The 23,810-nt window shown below is 49.3% G+C and overlaps 1 protein-coding gene across 4 annotated transcripts; it reads right to left on the reverse strand.

The window, feature by feature from the left end:
* Nucleotides 1–206: 206 nt before the first annotated feature.
* MYCBPAP (MYCBP associated protein) lies at nucleotides 207–22,909 on the reverse strand. 4 transcript variants are annotated; one of them, XM_061391394.1, is made up of 20 exons: nucleotides 22,704–22,909; nucleotides 13,769–13,896; nucleotides 13,043–13,199; nucleotides 12,831–12,934; nucleotides 11,919–12,105; nucleotides 11,558–11,673; nucleotides 10,897–11,047; nucleotides 9,923–10,038; nucleotides 9,718–9,833; nucleotides 9,134–9,245; nucleotides 6,720–6,909; nucleotides 6,173–6,360; nucleotides 5,008–5,154; nucleotides 4,084–4,509; nucleotides 3,600–3,721; nucleotides 2,747–2,862; nucleotides 2,510–2,545; nucleotides 2,151–2,299; nucleotides 1,801–1,971; nucleotides 207–381 (listed from the first exon to the last, which is right to left on the reverse strand). In XM_061391394.1, exons 1-20 carry the CDS (start codon nucleotides 22,777–22,779, stop codon nucleotides 280–282), a joined length of 2,910 nt encoding a protein of 969 aa, XP_061247378.1. In that variant the 5' UTR covers nucleotides 22,780–22,909; the 3' UTR covers nucleotides 207–279. The 4 variants fall into 4 exon arrangements, with proteins under 4 accessions (XP_061247378.1, XP_061247379.1, XP_061247377.1 ...); XM_061391395.1 differs by lacking the exon at nucleotides 2,510–2,545; XM_061391393.1 differs by lacking the exons at nucleotides 13,043–13,199; nucleotides 13,769–13,896; nucleotides 22,704–22,909 and having other exon boundaries at nucleotides 12,831–13,035.
* Nucleotides 22,910–23,810: the final 901 nt, after the last annotated feature.

Below are 23,810 nucleotides of genomic sequence, written 5' to 3' on the forward strand. Positions count from 1 at the left end.
GATGCTCTCTGTCCTGTCACCTCGATTCATTCCTTGTCCTGCTGCCAACTTGCTCTTCCACTGCTCCTCCCATACCTCCCCTTCCCACCTCCTGCTGGATGGCTCCAGGAACTGAGGACGGGGATCTGAGGGCAGGTGGGACACAGGAGGACCATAAGCTGACTTCATCAAGATCTTACATTCAAGATACAGAGGCATAAGGGAAGTGGTGGGAACACAAAGGTTCTTTATTGATTTGTTTGTTGAGCAGTTTCCCAGGAGGCAACTCAGGCATGTGGGTCAGGGGAAGAGACGCAAAGGCTCCTCAGCATTCTTTTGGGGGTGGAGGTCGTCAGCCAGGGCCAGCAGGTCGGTCACCAGGGCATCCAGCAGCCCACAGACCTGGAATGATGGGCCGAAAGTCGTAGGCAAAGGCTTGCTCTGTGGAGAGCACCTGCATAGGGGAGCACCCCACCCCGAGGGGCAGCTGAAGAGGGGAGAGAGCTAAGTGGTAGAGATAAAACTGAAGTTTCGGTACAACTTTTGCTTTTGGAAATAGTTTTGTTTTTTTAAACAGCCTGGGCTGGAATCCTGTACTGCCCCTTGGACATATGGAGACATAAGGTTAAAGGGGCGACTCCAGGGAGGCCCAGGGAGCCGTGCCCATTTAGTCCCTCCGGGTGGCCCAGTTCTACCCTGGCCGCCTGGAGACAACCTTCCTTCCAGTAAGATCACAGATCCATGTACTGAAATGTCTCCAAGTCTGTACCCTCTAGTGAGGCTGTACCATAAAAGCCTCAGCAAGTTGATTCTTAATTCCAAAGAGCTAAGTAAGAGTCTACTCCGTGGGTCCTCAGAGCCCTGTGATTTCTTTCTAGACCCCATGGACCTTCACAAATCTCAGTGATGTTACCAGAAGCAAATGGAGCTTCGGATTAAATGTGATCAAATGCACAATGCAATCCCAGTTACTCAGCTGTCCACCCCAGAAGAAGACAAAGCATTGCCATTAGACTCCTTGACATATCTAACGTGGCTCTGTGGATCTCCCTTCCAAAACCAACAGTGACAAAAAGAATGGAACACAACACCTAGTGAACCCCTAAGGAACTACTGCTTAAAAACATGTTTTATATGATAAATTCTCTCCAGTGTTTCAAAACCCTTACAGCTGCTGGGAATTCCCTCTATGTGGTGCTCACCCAAGGAAGCGCTCTCTCAAGACACACCAAAGATGGAGAAGAAGAGGGAGGAACAGAAGGGAAAGGCTTTTGCTCTGCGCCCCCAGCATCTGTTTCCAAAGAGCAGCCAGAATGATCTAAAGCATGAATCAGACCATATTCCTCTATTCAAAACAGTGTATCCTCACAATGGCCTACAAAGCCCCACGTGACCCAGGAGTCTCTCTTGGTGGACTCTCTGCCCTCTCTGCCTCTTCCTGGCCCACTCCCTCTTCTACCCACGGCATTCTCCTAGATGTCCACATGGCCACTCCTCACTTCTCTTCAAGTCTTTGTTCAATGTCACCTTCCAGTGAGGCCCACCTACCCCCACCTGGGCTTTCCCTATCCCCTAGCCCTGGTTGCTCTCTTTTCCCCATAGTGCTCATCACCTAACATGCCACATTTGTTACTTATTCATGAGGTCTGTCTTGAATACTAGAATGCCCTTCACAAGGGCAGCTTTGCTTCCATCACAGATGCAGTAGGCACTTACTGTTTGTGGGATAAACAGAGTGAGCCAGGGAGTGAGGGAGCAGAGGTCGGTATGCAGGGCAGGTATGAGTGACGGGAGGGCTGAGTGCCAGGTTCTTGCCCTCACCTCAGTGTGCAGCCTGTGGGTGTATTTCTCCATGACCAGGGGATCTATGGGTTCCTGAGACGGGATGATGCTGTCAGGGGCAGGCTCGTCCAAGGAAAGCCCGTCCCGACTTAAAGATTTCACCGGCTTCTTGTCATCCTTTGTTTTGTGCTTCTTGCTATTTAAACGGTCCTGCTTGGAGAGACACAGAGATGCCCAGCCTTCAGTAGCTCCCGAGAGAGGTCCAGGACCTTTTCAAGAGCAGCTCTGAGGGGAGCAGGGGCATCATGCTGGAGTGACTGCCCACTTTCCGCAGCCCCTCCTATCCCTTCCCCAGCCCCAACCCCAGGCCCAGAACACGTGCTACATGCCTCTTTCCCAGGTGACAGCCTGGGTCCTTTTTTATCTTCTTTGTCTCTGAGTCCAAACTGTTTCTTTTCCTGGGATGCCCCTTTCCGGTCCTCCTTTCCCACTTTCCCAGAAGTTACCTTCACTTCTGTGACAGGAGGTGATTTTCGATCTAAGGGAAGTGAATAGAAGACAAATAGCCTGCGGCCTAGCTGACCCCACAGGCAGGAGCTGGGAGAACAAAGGGTCCTGGGGCAGCCGTGTTCAAGCTGTTTGAGAGAATCCCCACCCACGGGAGCAAGGCCCTGGGTCAAGTGCATGACTGTAGGGCATGGGGGAGGGGCCCAGGCTCTAGTCCCAGCTCCACCATTCCACCGCGTACAGGATGGCAAGTCATCTCGCCTCTCTGGGACTCCACCTGCAAAACATGGGGCCTGAACTCAGGTGATTGTTAATGTTGTTTCTAGGTCCCAACTGCTGGCAGCAGATAAAAAGCAAGAGGCCTACCCCACGGACCAACCTCACAGAGGTTCCACCAGAAGCGCACAAATGGCGAAAGCACCACTGCCGCGTGGGCAGAGGGATGGGAAAGACTACGCAGAGGTGCACAGTGTCTGACCTTGCTCTTCTGGCATGTCCAGGTAGATGGTCTCCTTCTCAGGCAGGCCCAGCAGAGCCCTCAGCCACAGGGAATGGCTTACCAGGCTGTCAACCAGATCTCGCCACAGCTGCAAACTAGACAGCAAGACATATTGGAAAAAAGCCATCACCGCTCATTTGCCCTTGAATCTGAGAGGCTTGGTCCTTCTTGTCTAAGACACCAGGAATTGCTATGGAAATATCATGCCTCTGTCCAGCCAGCATCTTCACTGGCACCTGTGCAAGTGCTGGGATAGGGATCGGGCTTTCCTTGGTGGCAGCCAAGAAAAGGTGGCCTGGGGATAAGGTTAGGTCAGTCTTAACTCCAGCTTGAAACCATTCCCACTCCAGCTTGGATCCATTCCCACTGGAGGGGCTAGACCTGCATAAGATTTGCAGGATGAAGCTCCTGGAAATGTGTTCTGAGGGCCTTGCAGAAGGCCCCCAAGCCTATCCAAGCAAGTTCTAAACAGGCGATGGGACGGCTGGCAACCAACTGAGGCTTTTTATGGAACAGGCCCTCTTCTCACTGTCCTCTGCCATTTCATCTGGTCACTTATCTGCTCATCGAGAAGAAACAAGGAAAGAAGGGGGAAAAACATCAAGGTGCTTACTCTGATATGACTCCTTCCCAGAGGGTGGCTGGCATAGGGAGAGCAGCTTAAGGGATGCTGTGGCAGCTGCCAGAGCATAAAGGGTCTGCAGAATTTTTCAGCAACCTGACCTCAAAGAGAGCTCAGCCCCCTTAAGTCCTGGGACTGCCTGCCCAGAACCCCTGGCCAGATGCCACAAGGGGAAGGGATGGAAGCAGTTTTCCTGGTGGGGGTACCTACCACATCTGGTACAGGAAGTCAGGGTGCAACGGCCGCGGTTCCTGGCACAGCTCCAGGGCCGCTTTGTTGAGCCTGATTAGGGCGTCTTCTCTCTGGTTCTCCTCAGGGAGTGCCATCACTGCCTGGCAGGTCAGAGGTACCATGGGCAACCGCTCTGCCTGGGATACCAAGGGTTCCTGCATCTTCTACTAACAGGTGTGGCATAGTGAGGGCAGGGGGTCAGGAGGGGATGCAGCCATGGAGAGTCTGCCTGAGTGCCTTCTGTGGGAGCCTGTGCCCTCCCTTGGAAATCTGTACCCCATGAACCCCTTTCCAAGAGTCAGGGAAGGAGCTCCTCCTGCACCACAGTGGCCAAGGCACCCAAGATAAAGAGATGACCGAGATATTGCTTTATCTGGGTCCTCAGAAGATTGTTTCTCTGCCCATGGGGATGGAAGGGGCTGCAGAAGCATGGGCACCTGGCTATGCCAGGGCTGGGAGGCACCTTTCTGAAGTCTTCCAGACAGAGATTCCACTCTGGCAGAGGAAGGCCATCCAGTTCCCAGGGGCTCCTGATGCTCTCCAGATCTGGGCTCCCCTCCACCAGGATCTCCTCCATGATGCTCTTCCGCTGAGAAGGCCTGACCCCTAGCCCGGTCTTCTGGGACCCAACATGATCCTGGGAGTCCTTGACGGCCTCGCTCTCCTGCCGGGGCAGTTGAGGGTCTAACGTTGGGCTCTTAAGGTGTGCAGAAGACTCAATCTTCATTGAGGTCTCCTCCAAGTAGGCTGACGGGGTTGCAGCAGCCTGGGCCCTGGGGCTGAGGTGCCCCTCCTCGCCGGGCCTGGCCTCCTCAGCCTTGAGGGGCAGGATCATGTACTGGCGCCACAGACTGTGCAGATGTTGCACCACCTGGTGCTGGTAATGCAGCTGCAGCAGAGGCAAGGGGGAGCTTGTTGGGGCGGGGGGAGGCTGCGACAGGAGGCACCCAGAGCCTGCGCCAGCCTGCTCTAGCTTCTGGTTCCCTCGAGGAGCGTTAATGGAGGAGGCAGGAGGAAGCCGGCAGGAGCTGCTAGGCTCACAGGGCTCCCCACTCCCCTTTCAGCCTGAACACCTCCAACTTAAGGCTTCTTATGCATTTGGGCTTCCGAGGAAGATAGAGTTTGAATAAGAAGTTTTTGAAGCTCTGTTATCACCTAGCATTCACTTATAGTAGCTAAGTTTTCTTGGGCAAATTACTTAACCTCCCTGGGCCTCAGTTTCTTCCATGTAAAATGAAGATAGAAAAAGTACCCATGTCATAGGACTGCTGTGGAGAAACAGAGTTACTCAAGTTTCTCGGAACAGATCCTGGCACACAAAGGGTTTGCTATTACTTTCTCCCAGGGTAAGCACAAAAATGGGCAGGGGCCAGCGCTGGGCCTGTACCTGAGGATTCCTATGGTGGAACAAGTCCTCCTCTGTGACAGAGGCATCCACAGGTGACTGTGTGCGCTCGGGCGTCAGGATCCCCCTCAGGAGCTCCTGCAGCACGTTCTCCACGACGGTGACTGCTTCATGGGCGGCCAGTTTGCTCTGGGGAAAGGGACATAGCATAAGCAGCAGCTCAGGCTTTCAAAACCCATGCTGCATCCTCAAGGGGAGGCAGAGCCCCAGAACTGTCTGCCTTCCTGTCGACAGAGTTCTTGCCATTGTCTGTCTGTCTGTCTGTCTGTCTCTCTCTCACACACACACACACACGTACTCTCCTGTTACCAGACTCAAACCCCTCGGTTCTCCCCAAAGATCCTTGTTTCCTGAAAGAGGCTGAAAGGAGGAAGGGTCAGACCCAGAGAAGTTGTTCCTTCACAGGGCCAAGAGGCCACACAGTCAGCATTTCCCCTGATAAGGAGGAAGGGCAAGGTTCAGGGACTGCCTTGTTGAGAGCATGACTTAGCCACATGGTCACTGTTACAGAAAATGGTGGAGGGGCATCTCGTGAGAGAGGCTGGTCCGATAGTCAGCAGTGAAGCAGATGTTACATTTGTAAAAATCACCTTTGTTCACCAGGGGTTGAGCCCAGCTGAAGTAGCTGGCTTGTGTTTGGGGGCCACAATGAATAAAAAAAGCACATCTTTCTGTAGAATCCCAGAGCGCAGCACCAGATGGCCAGGCCGCAAGCCTGATGGGCCAGCACATTCCCACTTCCCACCTCACACTCCCTCCTGGTGCCGGCCCACTAATTAGTGTTCTCTCTGGTTTTGTCTGGTTTTGAAGTCTTGCCAGTTAAATGCACCTCCACTGGGTAGTACCAGACAAGTGTTTACACTTAAGCAAGTACTTCCATTCAGTCTGCATTTTAAGGGCCAGTCTCATTTCTTTCTAATGAAGTAGGGCCACGCATGGTGGAGCTCAAAGCTGCCCCTTCTCTTGCCTGCTCACCTATCATTTACATCACAAACCCCCGAGGAGTGGTTTTGTCTTTTAGGAGTATCTTGTTTTTTAAAAGTTCGCCTCTAGGGCTGGAAGTAACAAGATCCCTGCAGGCAGTGCCAGGAAGAACACCATGTTAACTTACGGAGTGTCCACAGGGCTAAGATCTGGCGTCCCTTACCTCCAATAACTTCCTCTCATCCCGAAAAATGTCCTGGGCCAAGGAGACCGCATGGAGGTTGACCTGCAGCAGAGCCCCTCCCAATAGGGTAGGGTGGGTTCCAAATTCCCAACACTCCCTGAAGATCCCAGCATTCAAAGATTTGAAGAAAAAGGTAAAGTTTTTAGTTTTTCCAGGCAGAATTACACCTGAGAGGGACAGAGACAGAGGTTTTTCACCAGGTGGGAGCTGCTGAGCCCCAAGCCTGTGGGTAGAAAGTTAACCAAGCCTTGGTTAGGGTGACCAGCTGTCCCGGCTTGTGAAGAACTGAGGGCGTTCTCAGGATGTGGGACTCTGGCCTCAGGCCCAGGTATGTGGGCAACTGTTTCTGCCCCTGGTGGCTCACTCCTGAGTTCTGCCATTCCCCCAGCTGATGGGAACAGGAGACGGCACACTTCATGGAAGACATGGGGTGGACAGGTGGGAAGAGGGGCTCATGCTTGCAGGGCCTGGGCATGAGCGAGACTTGGGCTGTAGGAGGGGTGAGTGGGCAGCTTCCCCCTGGTACCTTCCCGATTGTTGAAGTAGAACCTCTGCATCCTATTCCTCTTCAGGTCTTGGAAAGAGTCCCACTGTGACCGCCGCCGCCAGTCATACCAAATGGCCACTGTGCCATTATTGACCACGGTCAGTTCTGAAGATGTTTTCTCCCCTTCTAGAGTTTCAAAGGTCAAGCGGACAGCAATTCCAACATGCCTCTGGGGAGAGGGGAGGTCTGAGAGATATCCTGGCCTAGGGTGAACAACTCAGCCTGGTTTGTCAGGACTTCCCTGGGTTTGGCACTGGAAGTCTCCTGCCCTGGGCTTCCAGGGCCTGGCCACTCTCAAACACACAGGCTTCATACACCAAAAGCGGCTGTCTCTGCCATCAACAGTAAGAAGAGGAGATAAAACAGATTTTATATCTGATGAACATCTCTACTCCTTAACATCTGAAGAATAGTTTAAATGGGCCTTAGGAAACATTACTATGAACTACACTAGAGGAGGTGATGGAATTCCAGCTGAGCTGTTTCAAATCCTAAAAGATGCTGCTGCTTAAATGCTGTACTTGATATGCCAACAAATTCGGAAAACTCAGCAGTGGCCATGGGACTGGAATATGTGTTTTCATTCCAATCCCAAAGAAGGGCAATGCCAAAGAATGTTCAAACTAGTGTACAGCTGCATTCATTTCACATGCTAGCAAGGTAATGCTCAAAATCCTTCAAGCCAGGCTTCAGTAGTATGAGAATTTTCAGATGTACAAGTCGGGTTTAGAAAAGGCAGAGGAACCACAGATCAAATTGCTAACATTCTTTGGATCACAGAGAAAGTAAGGGAATTCCAAAAAAACATCTACTTCTGCCTCATTGACTACACAAAAGCCTTTGTGTGGATCACAACAAACTATGGAAAATTCTTTAAAGAGATGGGAATACCAGACCACCCTACCTGTCTCCTGAGAAACCTGTATGCAGGTGAAGAAGCAACATTTAGAAATGAACATGGAACAATAGTGGCTGTTAAGTCACTTTAGTGTGTACAACTCTGGGACCTGATGGACTGTGGTTTGCTAGAGTCCTCTGTCCCTGGATGTTCCAGGCAAGAATACTGGAGTGGGTTGCCATTTCCTTCTCCAGGGGATCTTCCCAACCCAGGGGTTGAGCCCATGTCTTTTATGTCTCCTGCATTGGCAGGCGGGTTCTTTACCACTAGTGCCACCTGGGAAGTCCAGACTGGTTCCAAATTGTGAAAAGAGTATGGTAAGGCTATATATTGTCACCCTGCTTATTTAACTTCTGTGCAGAGTACACCATGTGAAATGCTGGGCTGGATGACTCACAAGCTGGAATCAAGATTCCTGGGAGAAATATCAACAACCTCAGATATGCAGATACCACTCTAATGGCAGAAACAGAAGAGGAACTAAAGAGTCTCTTGATGAGGGTGAAAGAGGAGAGTGAAAAAGCTGGCTCAAAACTCAGCATTCAAAAAACTTTGAGATCATGGCACCTGTTTCCATCACTTCATGGCAAACAGAAGGGGGAAAAGTGGAAACAGTGACAGATTTTATTTTCTTGGGCTTCAAAATCACTGTGGACAGTGACCACAGCCATGAAATTAAGACACTTGCTCCTTGGAAGAAAAGCTATGATAAAACTAGACAGTGTATTAAAAAGCAGAGACATCACTTTGCTGACAAAGGTCTGTCTAGTCAAATCTATGGTTTTTACAGTATTGTTTTTACAGTAGTCATGTATGGATGTGAGAGTTGGACCATAAAGAAGGCTGAGCATCAAAGAATTGATGCTTTTGAACTGTGGTGCCGGAGAAGATTCTTGAGAGTCCCTTGGACTACAAGGACTTCCAACCAGTCAATCCTAAAGGAAATCAACCCTGAAATTCATTGGAGCTGAAGCTCCAATACTTTGACCACCTGATGCAAAGAGCTGACTCAAAAGACCTGATGCAAAAGACCCTGATGCTGGGAAAGTTTGAAGGCAGGAGGAGAAGGGGATGACAGAGGATGAGATGGTTGGATGGCATCACCGACTCAATGGACATGAATCTGAGCAAACTCCAGGAGATAGTGAAGGGCAGGGAAGCCTGGAGTGCCGCAGTCCATGGGGTCGCACACAACTTAGTGACTGAACAACAAGTAATAACAAAGCCATTCTTGTCTGAGAAGGTTTGCTTATTTACATGTTTGGGGACTAGGTACAAACTGGGCAGCTTGTGACATTCTCTTTTCAGACTTGTGACCTTATTCTGGCTCAAGTTAATGTTGCTGTTAACATTTTCAAACATATGCTAAAGGCGAGATCAGATAAAAACGCAAATAGGAGAATGTTCAGGCTCCTTGTGACTGCCACAGTCACCCTGAGACTGCCTCACGAGGGAGGCCCTTCCAGCAGGTGGGTGAGGGTGAAGGCGGTTTTACCTTGTCCTCTGAATTACTGCTTCGGATCCAGCAGGCTGGCTTCCCACAGAACAGCAGAGAAGGGCCAAGAACAGGCATAGGAACCACATCAGGGTAATTGGCCAATAAGTCTCTGTAAGACAATCCAATGATGTATATTTCCTAAGCCTGCCAGTCTTGCCACATGGAGCCCATGGAGATGGCTGCCAGAAAATGTGGCAATGTGCCCGGCTCTGCCCTCCAGTGGAGCATCATCAGCTCCATCCTGCTCCATTCCTGAAATGGGAGGTTCTTGGACATAAAAAGAGACTCTTCATGCAGAGGCACACAGCATTAGGGGAGTCTGGAGGGGCCCCACTTATGAGCAAAGGAATGTCCAGGAAAACCCCCTCGGGAGCTGGTTGTTGGAAGAGAAGAGACGGCAGTAGCACAGTGAGCACAGGTGCCCCTTCGAATGGGCTAGAGGAGGGGGTGACAGCCACGAGCAAGAGGCTGGGGTGGAGGCACTCAGATTCCAGGGAGGGAAGCCTGCCCTAGGATACTTGCAGGCGCTGAGGAAGCAACGCTCTCCAACTGCTCTCCCTCAGGCCCAGGGCCCAACTCACAAGTGCACTGTGTCCTCAGAGGAGCTTTCCAAGCTCCTTTCAAACACTGAATAGTCTTCCACCGTAACACTGGAGAAAGGCCGCCCTTTGCCCACCACCTCCAGGCCATCAATGTCCTCAGAGAGACAGAGAAAGCAAAGGTTATTTAACTGAAGACAGGCCCCACCCTGAAGGGCTTCAGACTAGGCACAGAGATCTTATCAACCTGCTGGCTAAAATTCAGCTCTGCCATGATGCTCTGCAGCTCCTTGCGCCGGCAGGTCAGAAACAGACTCCGATCCCAGGTGTAGCGGTACCATGCGTCCTTCTGGGCTGGCAACCCTAGAGCAGAGTCCAAGAACCCTAAGCACAGGCTGCTGCCATGTCCCCTCCCTACCCATGTTCAAGGGTTCTCAGAGTGCCCATTCTGGCACCGTTGCTGGGAGAGCTGAAAACACAGCTTCCTCCTCCAGGCCCCACACCCACTGCCTCAGCAGCCCTTCACAGGACTCCAGCAAAACCAGCTTCCAGACTGTCAAATTTTTGGATTATAATAAAAATAACAATAGCAGCTACCTTTTATTGTGTTTAACAATGAGTCAGAACCTCTTAAAACACACCATGTCTCATTTAACCGTCTCACAACCCCATGAGTATTTTACAGATGGGTAGCTGAGGACCAGAGAGGTTAAGTAACTCACTGGTGTTCACAAACTCAGCACAGCTGGGACCTGAACCTAGGCGCTCTGGCAGCCTTTAAAGCAGTGCTGCCCATTAAAAATACGATGCAAACAACAAATGCAAGCCATGAATATGTAATCAAAATTTTCCAGATGCCACATTTAAACAGGTAAAAATAAACAGTAATATATTTAATCCAGTATATTAAAAATATTATCATTTCAACATGTAATCAATATGAACATGTAATCAATATGAAAATTATTAATAAAATCTATTTTTTCAAACTGATCTTCAAAACCCAGTGTGTAGTTTACACTTACGGCACATCTCAGCTCAGCCCGGCCACATTCCAGGTGCTCAGCAGAGGAGGCTCAGCACAGTTAAGGACGGTGACGCCCTAGAGCTGGGCCCCTCCCACCACTGCTCCCGTGGTCTTACTGGAGGGGACTGGACCACCACACCAGAACCCTGATCTCTTACCCCCAAGGCCAGTCTCCTTTACATCCCACTCCTCACCCATCTCTGCCTGGATGGACCAGGGCTTCCTGATCTGAGTGATTGGCTCCACGAGGCCATGCTGAGTTTTTGTCTTTGTCATTACCAGACCCGTCATTTCGTCTCCCACGTATTCCAGTCGACTCCAGAACCCACTGGTCAACTTGCAGCCCTGTCAATGGAGGATAGATGTGTCAGACTACCCGAGCACCTTTGAGAGAGGCGGGTGGGAGGCCTGGGAGACAAGAGCTCTACAGACCACAGATGCCTCTGTGGGATCCATGCTGCCCTGCGAACAGGGGAGAAGCACAACTTTCTTATTTGCAGGCTGCTGCGTTATATGTTTACCTGGCCCCAGAGAGGGCAAGTTGATCCAGGCACTGAGATACCAGAGCACATCATGGTGTCCTGGGGCGACTGAAAGCTGGAGCCTCAGGTTTTAGGAGACAAAACAAGACAAAGACTATTCTAATAACGTGGTACCTGTGACATCTTTCTCCTCAAACTAACAGGGGCCACCACAGGCCAAATTATTTATCTGGCCAGTCCCTGAATGACAAGTAATAGAACTGGTAATAGAATTTAGTAAAGACCTTGAGGGTTTAACAAAGCTGTGTACTGGATAGATTTTTTTTTTGTCCCCAGCTGTCCAGACCCCTCCCACAGGGTGCACTGTCCTTACCTTCCCATCAGACCGTGTTGACAGCATTCGGTCAAGGAGCTCCCGCTCCTCCTGGATCTGTCTGTAGGTGTCCCCTGTGTGCATCAGCAGCTCGCTGACTGGCTTCTTCAGCCGTTCTAAAGAGAACCAAGAATGCAATCCCACCACCAAATCCAAACAAGTAGGGGCCCGAGCTCTCTGAACTGATCAGCTCCAGTCACTGGGCTGATTTCATGACCCGCTAAGTACAAGAAGCACTTGGGAGTACTCAGCACAAAAGCGACCAGCCTGAATCCAGGCTCTGCAGGTGAAGGGGGAGAAAAAACACAGCAGCAGAGCCTCAGTGCCAAGGCCAGGCAGGCGTCCTCTCCGCTCTGCTCACCGCTGAGAGCATCCTGCTGCTTCTTCCGAAGGGCTATGTTGCGCTGCCAGTTTTTCAGAAAGTTGTGCTGCAGAGGCGGGACCCAGGGAGGATGTGCCTTCTCTTCTTTGGGGGCTTCCTGCTTTGGCTCTTCTTTAGTTGAGATGAGGGTCATCAGACAGGGTGGGGTGTGTATCAGCTCAGCCAGCTGAAAAGAGCAATGTGAGTGTGGAGGGCCGGGGATGGTGTGGCAGTGGGGCTGAGCAGACTTCTCCGGGCCTAAATCCCTGCTGTCCTCCCTTTCTGCCGAGTCCCTCCTCTCCAGGACCACAAGGTAGCAAGTGACAGAAAGCAAAGCACAGAACCAGGGGCGCTGGAAGTCCCCTCTGCCCCAGAACGGGAAGACTGGCCAACGTCCTTCACTGCGCCTGTCCTCCATGCTGTTGACACCCTCACCTGCTGCATGATGGCGCCATTTTTATTGGACCCCAGGCCTTTTAACACCTGAGAGACCCTCTGCCTGGAGCCAGGAAACTGAGGGAACTGAGAGACAGAAGCGCTGCATGACGAGAAAGTTGGGAAGACAGACAGTCTCTCCATGTGGCCCCGGGAGCTATGGGGAGCCACCTTCCTCCACCAAGTGGATGGAGGAGGGGAAATAAAGCTGGGGTACAGACAGCAGTGGCGGAGGGGGTGGGCTCAGTCTGATGAGAGGCAGACACACTCTCGCCTTTGGGTTCCTCCAGGCTCTTGTCTCCTTATAGTGAATTCCTCACTTCTGCTGAAGCTAGCTTACGTAGGCTTCACTATTTGGGGGGAAGGGTCACTTATCACCTCAAATTCTGTAACCCCAGTCCTCTGGACTCTGCCAGGTGGTAAGACTGCAATGACCTCAGTGATTTCTCTCCTTCAGGCAGCTCTGTACAAACAAACCTGGGTGTTCCCTCGAGCAACTGCAATTCTCTTAAAGTCCTGGAGACTCCCCAGGATGTGGTGGGGCAGGATCTGATCACTGCCATGGAAGATGTCACCTGGTCCTGGAAGCAAAAAGAAGAGGCAGGAAGGCAAGCTATAGCCAGCTGGTACTCTGACAGGGCCCCACATTCTCTCCAGGATGACTCATGAACTTTGATGCCCGTGCACACCAGAGTAGTCCAGGGGCTTTGTGGCTGCATCTGGAGTAGCAGGATGTGCTACTAAGTGTGAGACCTTCCTATGATCCTTGGGTTTGGGTTTACGGATGATAAATCTCTGGGTAATTACATGTTTATCTTCTGTTTCAATAAGGCGAGGAAGATGTTGCTAAAAAGAAATAAGACAGAGATTTCACATGAGATCAAAAGGAGGGAAAAACCACCCTTCTCCTCTATCCTAATTCTTGGTGGAATTCCTGAAGGCAGACAGATCTGTTTCTCTAGATCTGTCCATATATTCTGTTGAGGAAATGCCTTTGTAACAGCTATGAGACTTATTAACATCCTGGGAAAAAATAAAAACATCTCATGCCTCCAGATAGTTCAGGTGAGAAGTGGCTCACTTTCCCAGGAAAAGGAGGGGGTTACCCTTATCTGTAACTCATTTTCCCTTCTGTGAAATGGGGATGGTGTCACTCGCCTCTATGGGAAGCACATGACTTCATTCTTTCATTTCTCTGCGGTTCTATACGAATCTTAGAAATGTTAATAGGACATAGCAAATTCCGTTGGATGCAAAAGCGAACAGATTCGTGTTTGATGGATTCTTCCATGGAATCAGACACTCCCTCTAAGTAGGGAGGCAGGGGACAGGCAATGCACATGGTTGAAGTTCTAGACCACCCAGGTGGCAAGGAGAGGTTCCTGCAGCAAAGGATCCCTGGACTTCATCCTTACCTTCCTCAAGTCTTCCTTCTTAATGGCTAAGGCAAGAATGTCATCTCCTTGTAGCACATTGCTAACAGGTTCAGGTTCTTCCTGAATTGGGGGTGTGGGCTGTTCAGGGGCCTTTGCCCGCTTCTTTTCTGAAGAGGAGCAGAGAGTTCAAGTGTTTAAAAATAGATATTTTTATATTCCATGGTGGGGGGGGGGCGGGCAAAGCTGGACACCTGGATGGACAGCAGAGGCTGCCAAGGTGACCTGGGCAGCACTTCGTTGGGGCGACAGGAGTTCTCTCTTATAGGTGCACGCCCACCCCCCGAACGGTGGCTGAGGCTTTGTAGCTGAAACTGAGGTCAAGCTGTGCTACTTATAGCTGGACAACCTGGGGTACATCATTTGGTCTCAGTCTTCTTTTGTAAAAAGAGGAAACTTGAACTAAATAAGTGGTTCCCAAATGTTAGTTAAATGTCTACCTCAGAATCTCTTGGGAAGTTTTACAAATACAGCTTCCTGGCTCCTGACTCCCTAGGTGACTCTGATGCAGTGCTGTGGGACAACTAGACACTTTCTCAGTCTCCTCCCTCCAGTGATGGTACTGTCCATTCTTCTGGGTGAAGGCACTAGGTTTCCTAAGACACTGATAAAAATTTGGATGCTCTGGAAAAAGCAGAACATTCACCACTGGCCATTCACGTCACACTCTTCCATGTAACAAATACTGTTTAAACATCTTCTACATGCAAGAGAGTTCCAGGAAAAAAATCTACTTTTGCTTTATTGACTACGCCAAAGCCTTTGACTATGTGGATCACAACAAACTGTGGAAAATTCTTTTAAAGAGATGGGAATACCAGACCACCTGACCTGCCTTCTGAGAAATCTGTAGGCAGGTCAAGAAGCAAGTTAGAACTGGACATGGAACAACAGACTGGTTCCAAATTGGGAAAGGAGTACGTCAAGGCTGTATATTGTCACCCTGCTTATTTAACTTATACGCAGAATACATCATGTGAAATGCCAGGCTGAAGCACAAGCTGGAATCAAGATTGTTGGGAGAAATATCAATAACCTCAGATATGCAGATGACACCACCCTTATGGCAGAAAGTGAAGAAGAACTGAAGAGCTTCTTGATGAAAGTGAAAGAGGAGAGTGAAAAAGTTGGCTTAAAATTCAACATTCAGAAATCTAAGATCATGCATCCAGTCCCATCACTTCATGGCAAATAGATGGGGAAACAATGGAAACAGAGGCTTTATTTTTGGGGGCTCCAAAATCACTGCAGATGTTGACTGCATCTCAGTGATTAAAAGATACTTGCTCCTTGGAAGAAAAGCTATGACCAACCTAGACAGCATATTAAAAAGCAGAGACATTGCTTTACCAACAAAGATCCATCAAAGCTATGGTTTTCCAGTAGTCATGTATGGATGTGAAAGCTGGACTATAAAGAAAGCTGAGAGCCGAATAAGTGATGCTTTTGAACTGTGGTGTTGGAGAGACTCTTGAGAGTCCCTTGGACTGTGAGGAGATCCAACCAGTCAATCCTAAAGGAAATCAGTCCTGAATATTCACTGGAAGGACTGATGCTGAAACTAAAGCTCCAATATTTTGGCCACCTGATGTGAAGAACCGACTTATTTGAAAAGACCCTGATGCTGGGGAAAGATTGAAAGCAGGAGGAGAAGGGGACAACAGAGGATGAGATGGTTGGATGGCATCACCGACGTGATGGACATGAGTTTGAGTAGGCTCCGGGAGTTGGTGATGGACAGGGAGGCCTGGCGTACTATAGTCGATGGGGTCGCAAAGAGTAGGACATGACTGAGCGACTGAACTGAACTGATATGCCCGCCACTGTGCTAGGCTTTGGGGATATAAGGCAAAGTCTTAAGCTTCAAAGAGCACATGCCTATGGGAGGCAAGACTGTCAAACAGACTCAACTAGGGTGACTGTGGGAGCATCTGGGAGCCTCAATCCAGTGTGTGGAGTGGTCATAGAGGGCTCCCTAAGGAGGTAATTACCTGAGAGCTGAAGGATGATGAGAGATAAGGGAAAGGAAGTGGAGGATAGGAATTCCTCCTAGAGGCCTAGAGGCAAGAAAGGATAGAGCACATGTCTGAAATGCAAAGCATGTGTTTTTACATAGCTAGAGTGCAGTGAGGTGGGAAGTAGGAAGCAGTACTGGGACAGAAAAGTAGGAGCCATATCACAAAGAACTTAGTGAGCCACGTAAAGGGCTTCAGTTTGTACCCTGTGGGCCACAGGCTGGCAAGGAATGGATTAGTGGGTACAAGAATGAGCACAAGATCACTTAGGAGTCTACTGAAGAGGTGAAGTGATTAGGATACAGTTCATGGCCCAGGAAGAAAGTGGAGTGATCTGAGCCTGTATCTCTCATGCGCCAGAGCACAGGACTGAGAATGCGTGGCACAGAAACAAGTTACTCCTCAGTGAGGACACACTCCCTGCCTTCCTTCTACAGAGGTGGCTTAACAGTTTCAAATGTTTTAACTTTTTTCTGGCTGGTATCCTCTTGTGTGCTGCCCTCTGGTTCAGAAAGTTTTGAAATAAGGCCCTACAATCAAGAGAAAAACCTAAAGCACTGCCTTTAAGGACTTTAAAACACAACCTGGTTTTGTCCACTGTTTCTCACAGTATTTGAATTTTTAAGAAGCAGTGTCATTAAAACATCAAGGTAGGTGTTTTGGTTACCAGAATCAAACTAGTTTTTAGAAAATGCCCACATACTCAGCCACCATAAAAACCCAAGCCAGAATCAATTGAAATATACTAATAACTCTGAACTTTGCATATTGGCCAGAGTCCATCTCTGCAGCAATGGGGTCAGTAGAAACTCAGGAGCACCCACCAGCCAAGCCACATGGACCTGCACACACAGACACACAAGGGGCTGAGCGGCTTGGCCGCAGGTTCTGGTCCCGCCCCCAGCAGATGTGGAGCTCCTTCCACCTCTGTGGAAGGAAGGCCTGGAGTGTGCCATCTCTCCTTCACCTCTCCCTTCTGCACAAAGCATTGGTGATAGCCCAAGAGAATTGGTACCAGCATGAGATCTGCTTTTATAGATATTTTGGTATTATTTATATTCTCCAGAAAATTTGCTTCCTCTATCACTCCGGCTAGTTCTACATCTTCTCAAGAGATTAAGCGTCTCCAGATAGGTGTTTTTCTTATTGTTCAGTTCAGTTCAGTTTCTCAGTCGTGTCAAACTCTTTGCAACCCCTGGCATGCACAGCATGCCAGGCCTCCCTGTCCATCACCAACTCCCGAAGTCCACCCAAACCCATCTCCATTGAGTCGGTGATGCCATCCAGCCATCTCATCCTCTGTCATCCCCTTCTCCTCCTGCCCTCAATCTTTCCCAGCATCAGGGTCTTTTCCAATGAGTCAACTCTTCGCATCAGGTGGCCAAAGTATTGAAGTTTTAGCTTCAACATTAGTCCTTCCAATGAACACTCAGGACTAATCTCCTTTAGGATGGACTGGTTGGATCTCCTTGCAGTCCAAGGGACTCTCAAGAGTCTTCTCCAACACCACAGTTCAAAAGCATCAGTTCTTCGGCGCTCAGCTTTCTTTATAGTCCAACTGTCACATCCATACACTGGAAAAACCATAGCCTTGACTAGACGGACCTTTGTTGGCAAAGTAATGTCTCTGCTTTTTAATATGCTCTCTAGGTTGGTCATAACTTTCCTTCCAAAGAATAAGTGTCTTTTTTTTACTGATGGGTTTATAACTACCATGTACCAATTTATAAACTTTCAACATTTCTAAAGATTTTTGAAGTACAGTATATGCTGCGCTACTGCAGTCAGGGAATGGTGTGTTCTAGTTAATATTCATAGAAATATACATTTACATGTATACATTTTAAACTTCAATTCACCCTAGAGAATATGCATATATACCAAGTACCTTCTATGTACTATAAAGTACAGAGAAGATGGTATTAAATGGTCAAGATATGGCTCCTTCTCTTGAGAAGCTGGAAGCAGCAGCAGACAATCACAATGCAAGAGCCTAAATTGGTGAGACAAACAATAGCTTTGGTTACGCAGCCAAGAAGGAACAGGTGGATGTAGAGGGTAAAGTTAGGACTCTAAGGAAAGTTTCAGAAGAGCAGCTACAGGGGTCAGAGGCAGCTTCACAGGTTAAGTTAGACCTTGAAGGATCAGAAGTCTTTGCAGACGCAGAGCAGCAGAGCTATTTCTGCTTAAGAGCAAAGGTGGAGGGGGGCTAAGGGTGGCATATGTGAGGCATGGTGACATAGAAGGCCTGGGGATGGGGTGCGGGTGACCTTGGGGATAAAAGGGACACCAGGGCAGCACGCCTCTGTAAACTAAGTCTGAAGCATCTGACCGTTCTCTGTCAGCAAGGAGGAGGTTTGGTTTGGAAGAGCGAGTTGATGAGAGCAGCACTTCAGAGACTCACTCGGTGAGGGTTAGCCAGGAAGACAGGAGACGCAGAGACAAGGCACAGAGACCAGGCAGGAAGGGCAGTCCTGTGCGGGTCATGTCAGGACCTGAAATGAGGTTTCCACGGGGTTGAAGTATGTGTCCTACTGAACCTGTGGAGGCCCAGCTGTTTCCAGTTCTTTGGTCCAGAACCCCAAGCTGATTGGGGGCTTCTGATAAAACACACAGCTGGCACTTCACCCGTGTCCTGATAGCTGTGAGAGGGTTAGAGACCAGCCCCCTTGTACAGGGAAGTCAGGTGACACCTCCTCGGCGGGAGCTAGCCCAGGCAGAGGGAAGCAAGGTTCTCAGGTGGGTAGGAGGTACAAGGCTGGGAGAGGGGAAGGAGGGAGCTATGGAGGGAAAAGAAACCTGGACTCTCAGTTTTTCTGCTTCCTGTTTCATCTAAATGCTATTCTGTATTAGTGTTGATTCAGGTCTTTGGGAAATTCTGACCTCACGGTTGCACTGGAGGAACCAAGGGAGGGGCTGTCCGTACCAGGCTGAGCTTTAATTGATGGTGGAGAGGCATCTGGGAGTCTGGGAGATTTCCCAGTTTCCTAGCAACAAGAGCAAGGAGAAACCTAGAAGTCAAAAGGGCTCAGGTCCCTAAACAGGTTTTGCTTGCCTTTTTGCTATAATTCAGAGATTGTGGGGAAACATAACCAAAGATTGCAGTTGGTGATTAACTTTATTATATTGGAAGGGGTAGGAGGGAGTATGGCCCAACTACATTAGAGGCTTTCCCTCAGGTATATAGAAGGAAAAAGTTACCTTACATGCTTTTTTTCTTTCCTCACCTTAATGCATGTTCTTAAATCAAGGTCTGGCCACAGGACTGGAAAAGGTCAGTTTTCATTCCAGTCCCAAAGAATGCTCAAACTACCACACAATTGCACTCATCTCACATGCTAGTAAAGTAATGCTCAAAATTCTCCAAGCCAGGCTTCAGCAATACGTGAACCTTGAACTTCCAGATGTTCAAGCTGGTTTTAGAAAAGGCAGAGGAACCAGAGATCAAATTGTCAACATCTGCTGGATCATGGAAAAAGCAAGAGAGTTCCAGAAAAACATCTATTTCTGCTTTATTGACTATGCCAAAGCCTTTGACTGTGTGGATCACAATAAACTGTGGAAAATTCTGAAAGAGATGGGAATACCAGACCACCTGACCTGCCTCTTGAGAAACCTATATGCAGGTCAGGAAGCAACAGTTAGAACTGGACATGGAACAACAGACTGGTTCCAAATAGGAAAAGGAGCATATCAAGGCTGTATATTGTCACCCTGCTTATTTAACTTATATGCAGAGTACATCATGAGAAACGCTGGGCTGGATGAAGCACAAGCTGGAATCAAGATTGCTGGGAGAAATATCAATAACCTCAGATATGCAGATGACACCACCCTTATGGCAGAAAGTGAAGAGGAACTAAAAAGCCTCTTGATGAAAGTGAAAGAGGAGAGTGAAAAAATTGGCTTAAAGCTCAACATTCAGAAAACTAAGATCATGGCATCTGGTCCCATCACTTCAGGGCAAATAGATGGGGAAACAGTGGAAACAGTATCAGACTTTATTTTTTTGGGCTCCACAATCACTGCAGATGGTGACTGCAGCCATGAAATTAAAAGACACTTACTCCTTGGAAGGAAAGTTAAGACCAACCTAGATAGCATATTCAAAAACAGAGACATTACTTTGCCAACAAAGGTCCGTCTAGTCAAGACTATGGTTTCTCCAGTGGTCATGTATGGATGTGAAAGTTGGACTGTGAAGAAAGCTGAGCACCGAGGAATTGAAGCTTTTGAACTGTGGTGTTGGAGAAGACTCTTGAGAGTCCCTTGGACTGCAAGGAGATCCAACCAGTCCACTCTAAAGGAGATCAGTCCTGGGTGTTCTTTGGAAGGACTGACGCTAAATCTGAAACTCCAATACTTTGGCCACCTCATGCGAAGAGGTGACTCACTGGAAAAGACTCTGATGCTGGGAGGGATTGAGGGCAGGAGAAGGAGGGGACGACAGAGGATGAGATGGCTGGATGGCATCACTGACTCGATGGACATGAGTTTGGGTGAACTCCGGGAGTTGGTGCTGGACAGGGAGGCCTGGCGTGCTGCATGCAGTTCATGGAGTCACACGCAAAGAGTCGGACACAACTGAGCAACTGAACTGAACTGAAATCAAGGTCTATTTTTTAAAATTATGTTTCTTAATTAAAAATTTTTTTATTGCAATATAGTTGATTTACAATGTGGTGTTAGCTTCAGGTGTACCACATAGTGTTCAGTTATATGCACACACCCCCCCATATATATAATCTATTTTTTTTCAGATTCTTTTCCCTTATAGCATATTATAAAATATTGAGTATAGTTCCTTGGGCTATACAGTAGGTTCAAACGCTGTTAAACAAACTAAATTTCCTCTTATTAAAAATAAATATGCAGTGAACAAAATCTTTCCTTGATTTGTTTACAGTAGAAAGTTCAAATCTGATATGCTCTCCAGAAACTAGGTAAGCAGGAGGCAGTAACTAGGAGAGCCCTTGACTGCCCTTGGGAAAGAAGACCAGCTATTTTTCTCTTTCTCTCCTGTTAAAACGTGCTATTATGAAAGAGCATCTCAGTATAGCCTAGAGTGGACTTCTATACTATAAAAAAGCATTAAAGAAAGCCATTCTTTCCAGGCCTCCCAGGGAATCCTACTGACTCCAGGCCTGCCCCCTCTTCACACTGACCTTGTATATCATGATTTATGACTAGTAATTGTCAAGATAAACATCATCTTTTTCAGAAAACGTTCCCCTCTAATTCTTATATGCAGAGTACATCGTGTCAAATGCCGGGCTGGATGAAGCTGGAATCAAGATTGTGAGGCAAAATATCAAGAACCTCAGATATGTAGATGATACCACCCTAATGGCTAAAGAGCCTCTTGATGAAGGTGAAAGAGAAGAGTGAAAGAGCTGGCTTAAAACTCAACATTCAAAAAACTAAGATCACGGCATCTGGTCCCATCACTTCATGGCAAATAGATGGGGAAAAACATGGAAACAGTGACTGACTTGAAGACTTGAGAGTCCCCTGGACTGCAAGGAGATCAAATCAGTCAATCCTAAAGGAAATCAACCCTGAATATTCACTGGAAGGACTGATGCTGAAGCTGAAACTCCATTACTTTAGCCACCTGATGCGAAAAGCCGACTCACTGGAAAAGACCCTGATGCTGGGAAAGACTGAGAGGGCAGGAGGAAAAGGGGGCAACAGAAGTTGAGATGCTTGGACGGCATCACCAACTCAATGGACATGAGTTTGAACAAACTCCAGGAGATAGTGAAGGATGGGAAGCCTGGAATGTTGCAGTCCATGGGGTCACAAAGAGTCAGAAATGACCGAGCAACTGAACAACAAGGCCTGGGTCAGGTGCTCTGATCCCTCATAATACCTACGGGCACTCATATTACAACCTTTATACTTGACTGGTTTCTCCACCTCGGTTTCCTGAGGTCTGGGGTCCCACAGTTACTACCAGTAGTCTTGTGGCACAGCACAGTGCCCATACCCAGCAGACCCTGGATAAATGCAAACAGCAAAAAAGACTGAAGAGGAAGTGGGTTGTAAATGGGAACATGTCCATGGCAGTCAGCCTGCTATCAAGGCACCCAGGGGTCCTCCCACTTGCAACCAGAGGAAGCCACAGAGACCAGGAAGCAGGCATGTCCAGTGACGTCTTCAGGTTAAACAAATGGTTGGCTTCGTCTCTAAGTCCGACTTGCAACCCCATGGACTATAGCCTTCCAGGCTCCTCTGCCCGTGGGATTTTCCAGGCAAGAATACTGGAGTGGGTTGCCATTTCCTTCTCCATAAACAAGTGGAACAGGTGTTAAACAATGTGGCTAGAAAGGTCACATGGTGGGAAAGGTAGTCAAAAACAAAACTGGCCAAGTTAAGCATTTCTTCTGGTTTCCAGTAAGGCTCTTAGGTGACACCTCCCAGAGAATCCCACGAAGGTTGTTGGTTTCACCACCTCAACATGTTTCTTGCATTCTGCCCTGAGTTTCTTTTCCCAAGGACCCTATGTCCTGGCCCTTCTACTCTTAAACTCTTTCCTGGATCTTCTGCATCCCACCTAAGGCAAAGGTCCCAACCTAAGATACTGTTCAAAGTCTTCTATGTCTTCCTTCCCAAAGTCATTTCCCGGACAACTGATCCCTGAGACCTCTGTCAGTACTGCTTCCTTTGTCCCCATCTTCAAGGCCCCGTGCCCTGTATCCCTTCCCTGAGGTTCTCTGCCTTGTACACCATCCCCAGGGCCCCATCAAAGGTATGGGGCACGCCGTCCCCGTACCCCCTGCCGGCATGATCTTTACCTCCATCCTGGGGTCACCCCCATACTCCAGGCCCCGTGTCGTGAATCCCAAGAACCCCTGCCCCTGTAAGGGCTTTCCTGAGCTCCCAAGGCAGCCAGCGCCAACCTTTCACGCTCTCTGGGGCCTCCAAGAATCTGTTTGTAGGTATTCTAAGGCGGGACTCCTTCTTTAAAGACTTCATGGTGCCGCCCTGACGGCGGAGAGCGAGGCCCAGAGCCGCGGGGACCAGGAAAGTAAGGTTGTACGGCAGCCCCCGCGACCCTGCGCGCGCCCACCCGCCCGCCGGCAGCAGCCGGGGCGTCCATAGCAACCAGCGCCCCGCACGAGGGCGCTCACCCACCGAACAACTTGGGCGGAGACTGCTTGGAAGCCACCTTTTTCATGGTGCCGAACCTAAACGCCCGCCGCCGGCCAGCGCCTTGTGTGCCCACCCGGAGAATGCCCAAAACCCGGACCGTGACGTCACAGGCGACGCCGGCGAGCGCCGAGACGTCACTAGCCAGACGGGCGGGGCGGAGCCAGGCCGGGAGGGAGGGTGGGGAGGGGGCGGGGGGAGGAAACGGAGGAGGCGGTAAGTAACTGCACCACGCCCCTCCCCGCCCTTTCCCGCCGGCCCTCTAGACGCCCGCCGCGGCTGCAGCCCGGCTCCCTCCGCGTTCCCGCTGTCTCTCACCCCGCCGCACTATCGCAGCGGGATCGATGAACCTTTCGCTCCGTGCTGAAAACTCCCGATGGCTTCCCGTGGACTTCAGTAGTCCAGTGGCCCCTGCCTGTCCTCTTACTTGCGCCTGGTGGCCTTCCCCGCCCACCACTTACCAGACAAGTCAAGTTTTTACGCAGTTTTGAGGACTTGGGGCTTTCTCGCAGTGTTTCTGTGCCTGGAGATGCTGCCCTTGACCCACCCCTACTCCCAATTTAAAGTAGCCCTTTCTGTTGTCTCAGTTTTATAAATGCACCAAGTATATTTTTTTCCCCTAATGCATTCTGGAATTACTGTGTTTAACTGGCTGGCTGCTGTCTGTAAGAACATAAACGCAGCGAGAGTGGGGCTGGCTTGTCCTTTGTCCCCATCCTAACTTAAAGTTTAGCACACAGTATTGGCTACTCACTCCGGTGTTCTTGCCTGGAGAATCCCAGGGACGGGGGAGCCTGGTGGGCTACCGTCTATGGGGTCACAGAGACGGACACGACTGACGTGACTTCGCAGCAGCA

This window comes from Bos javanicus, chromosome 19, assembly GCF_032452875.1.
Source record: "Bos javanicus breed banteng chromosome 19, ARS-OSU_banteng_1.0, whole genome shotgun sequence".
In the NCBI taxonomy this organism is placed as follows: Eukaryota; Metazoa; Chordata; class Mammalia; order Artiodactyla; family Bovidae; genus Bos; species Bos javanicus.

Coding starts and splice junctions, on each gene's coding strand:
- MYCBPAP (XM_061391394.1), bottom strand. CDS start 22,779: ATGAAGTCTTTAAAGAAGGAGTCCCGCCTTAGAATACCTACAAACAGA. Junction 10,039..10,896: donor GTCCATCCAGGCAGAGATGG/GTGAGGAGTGGG, acceptor ACTCTGCTCTAG/GGTTGCCAGCCCAGAAGGAC. Junction 1,972..2,150: donor GGCTGTCACCTGGGAAAGAG/GCATGTAGCACG, acceptor CTCTCCAAGCAG/GACCGTTTAAATAGCAAGAA.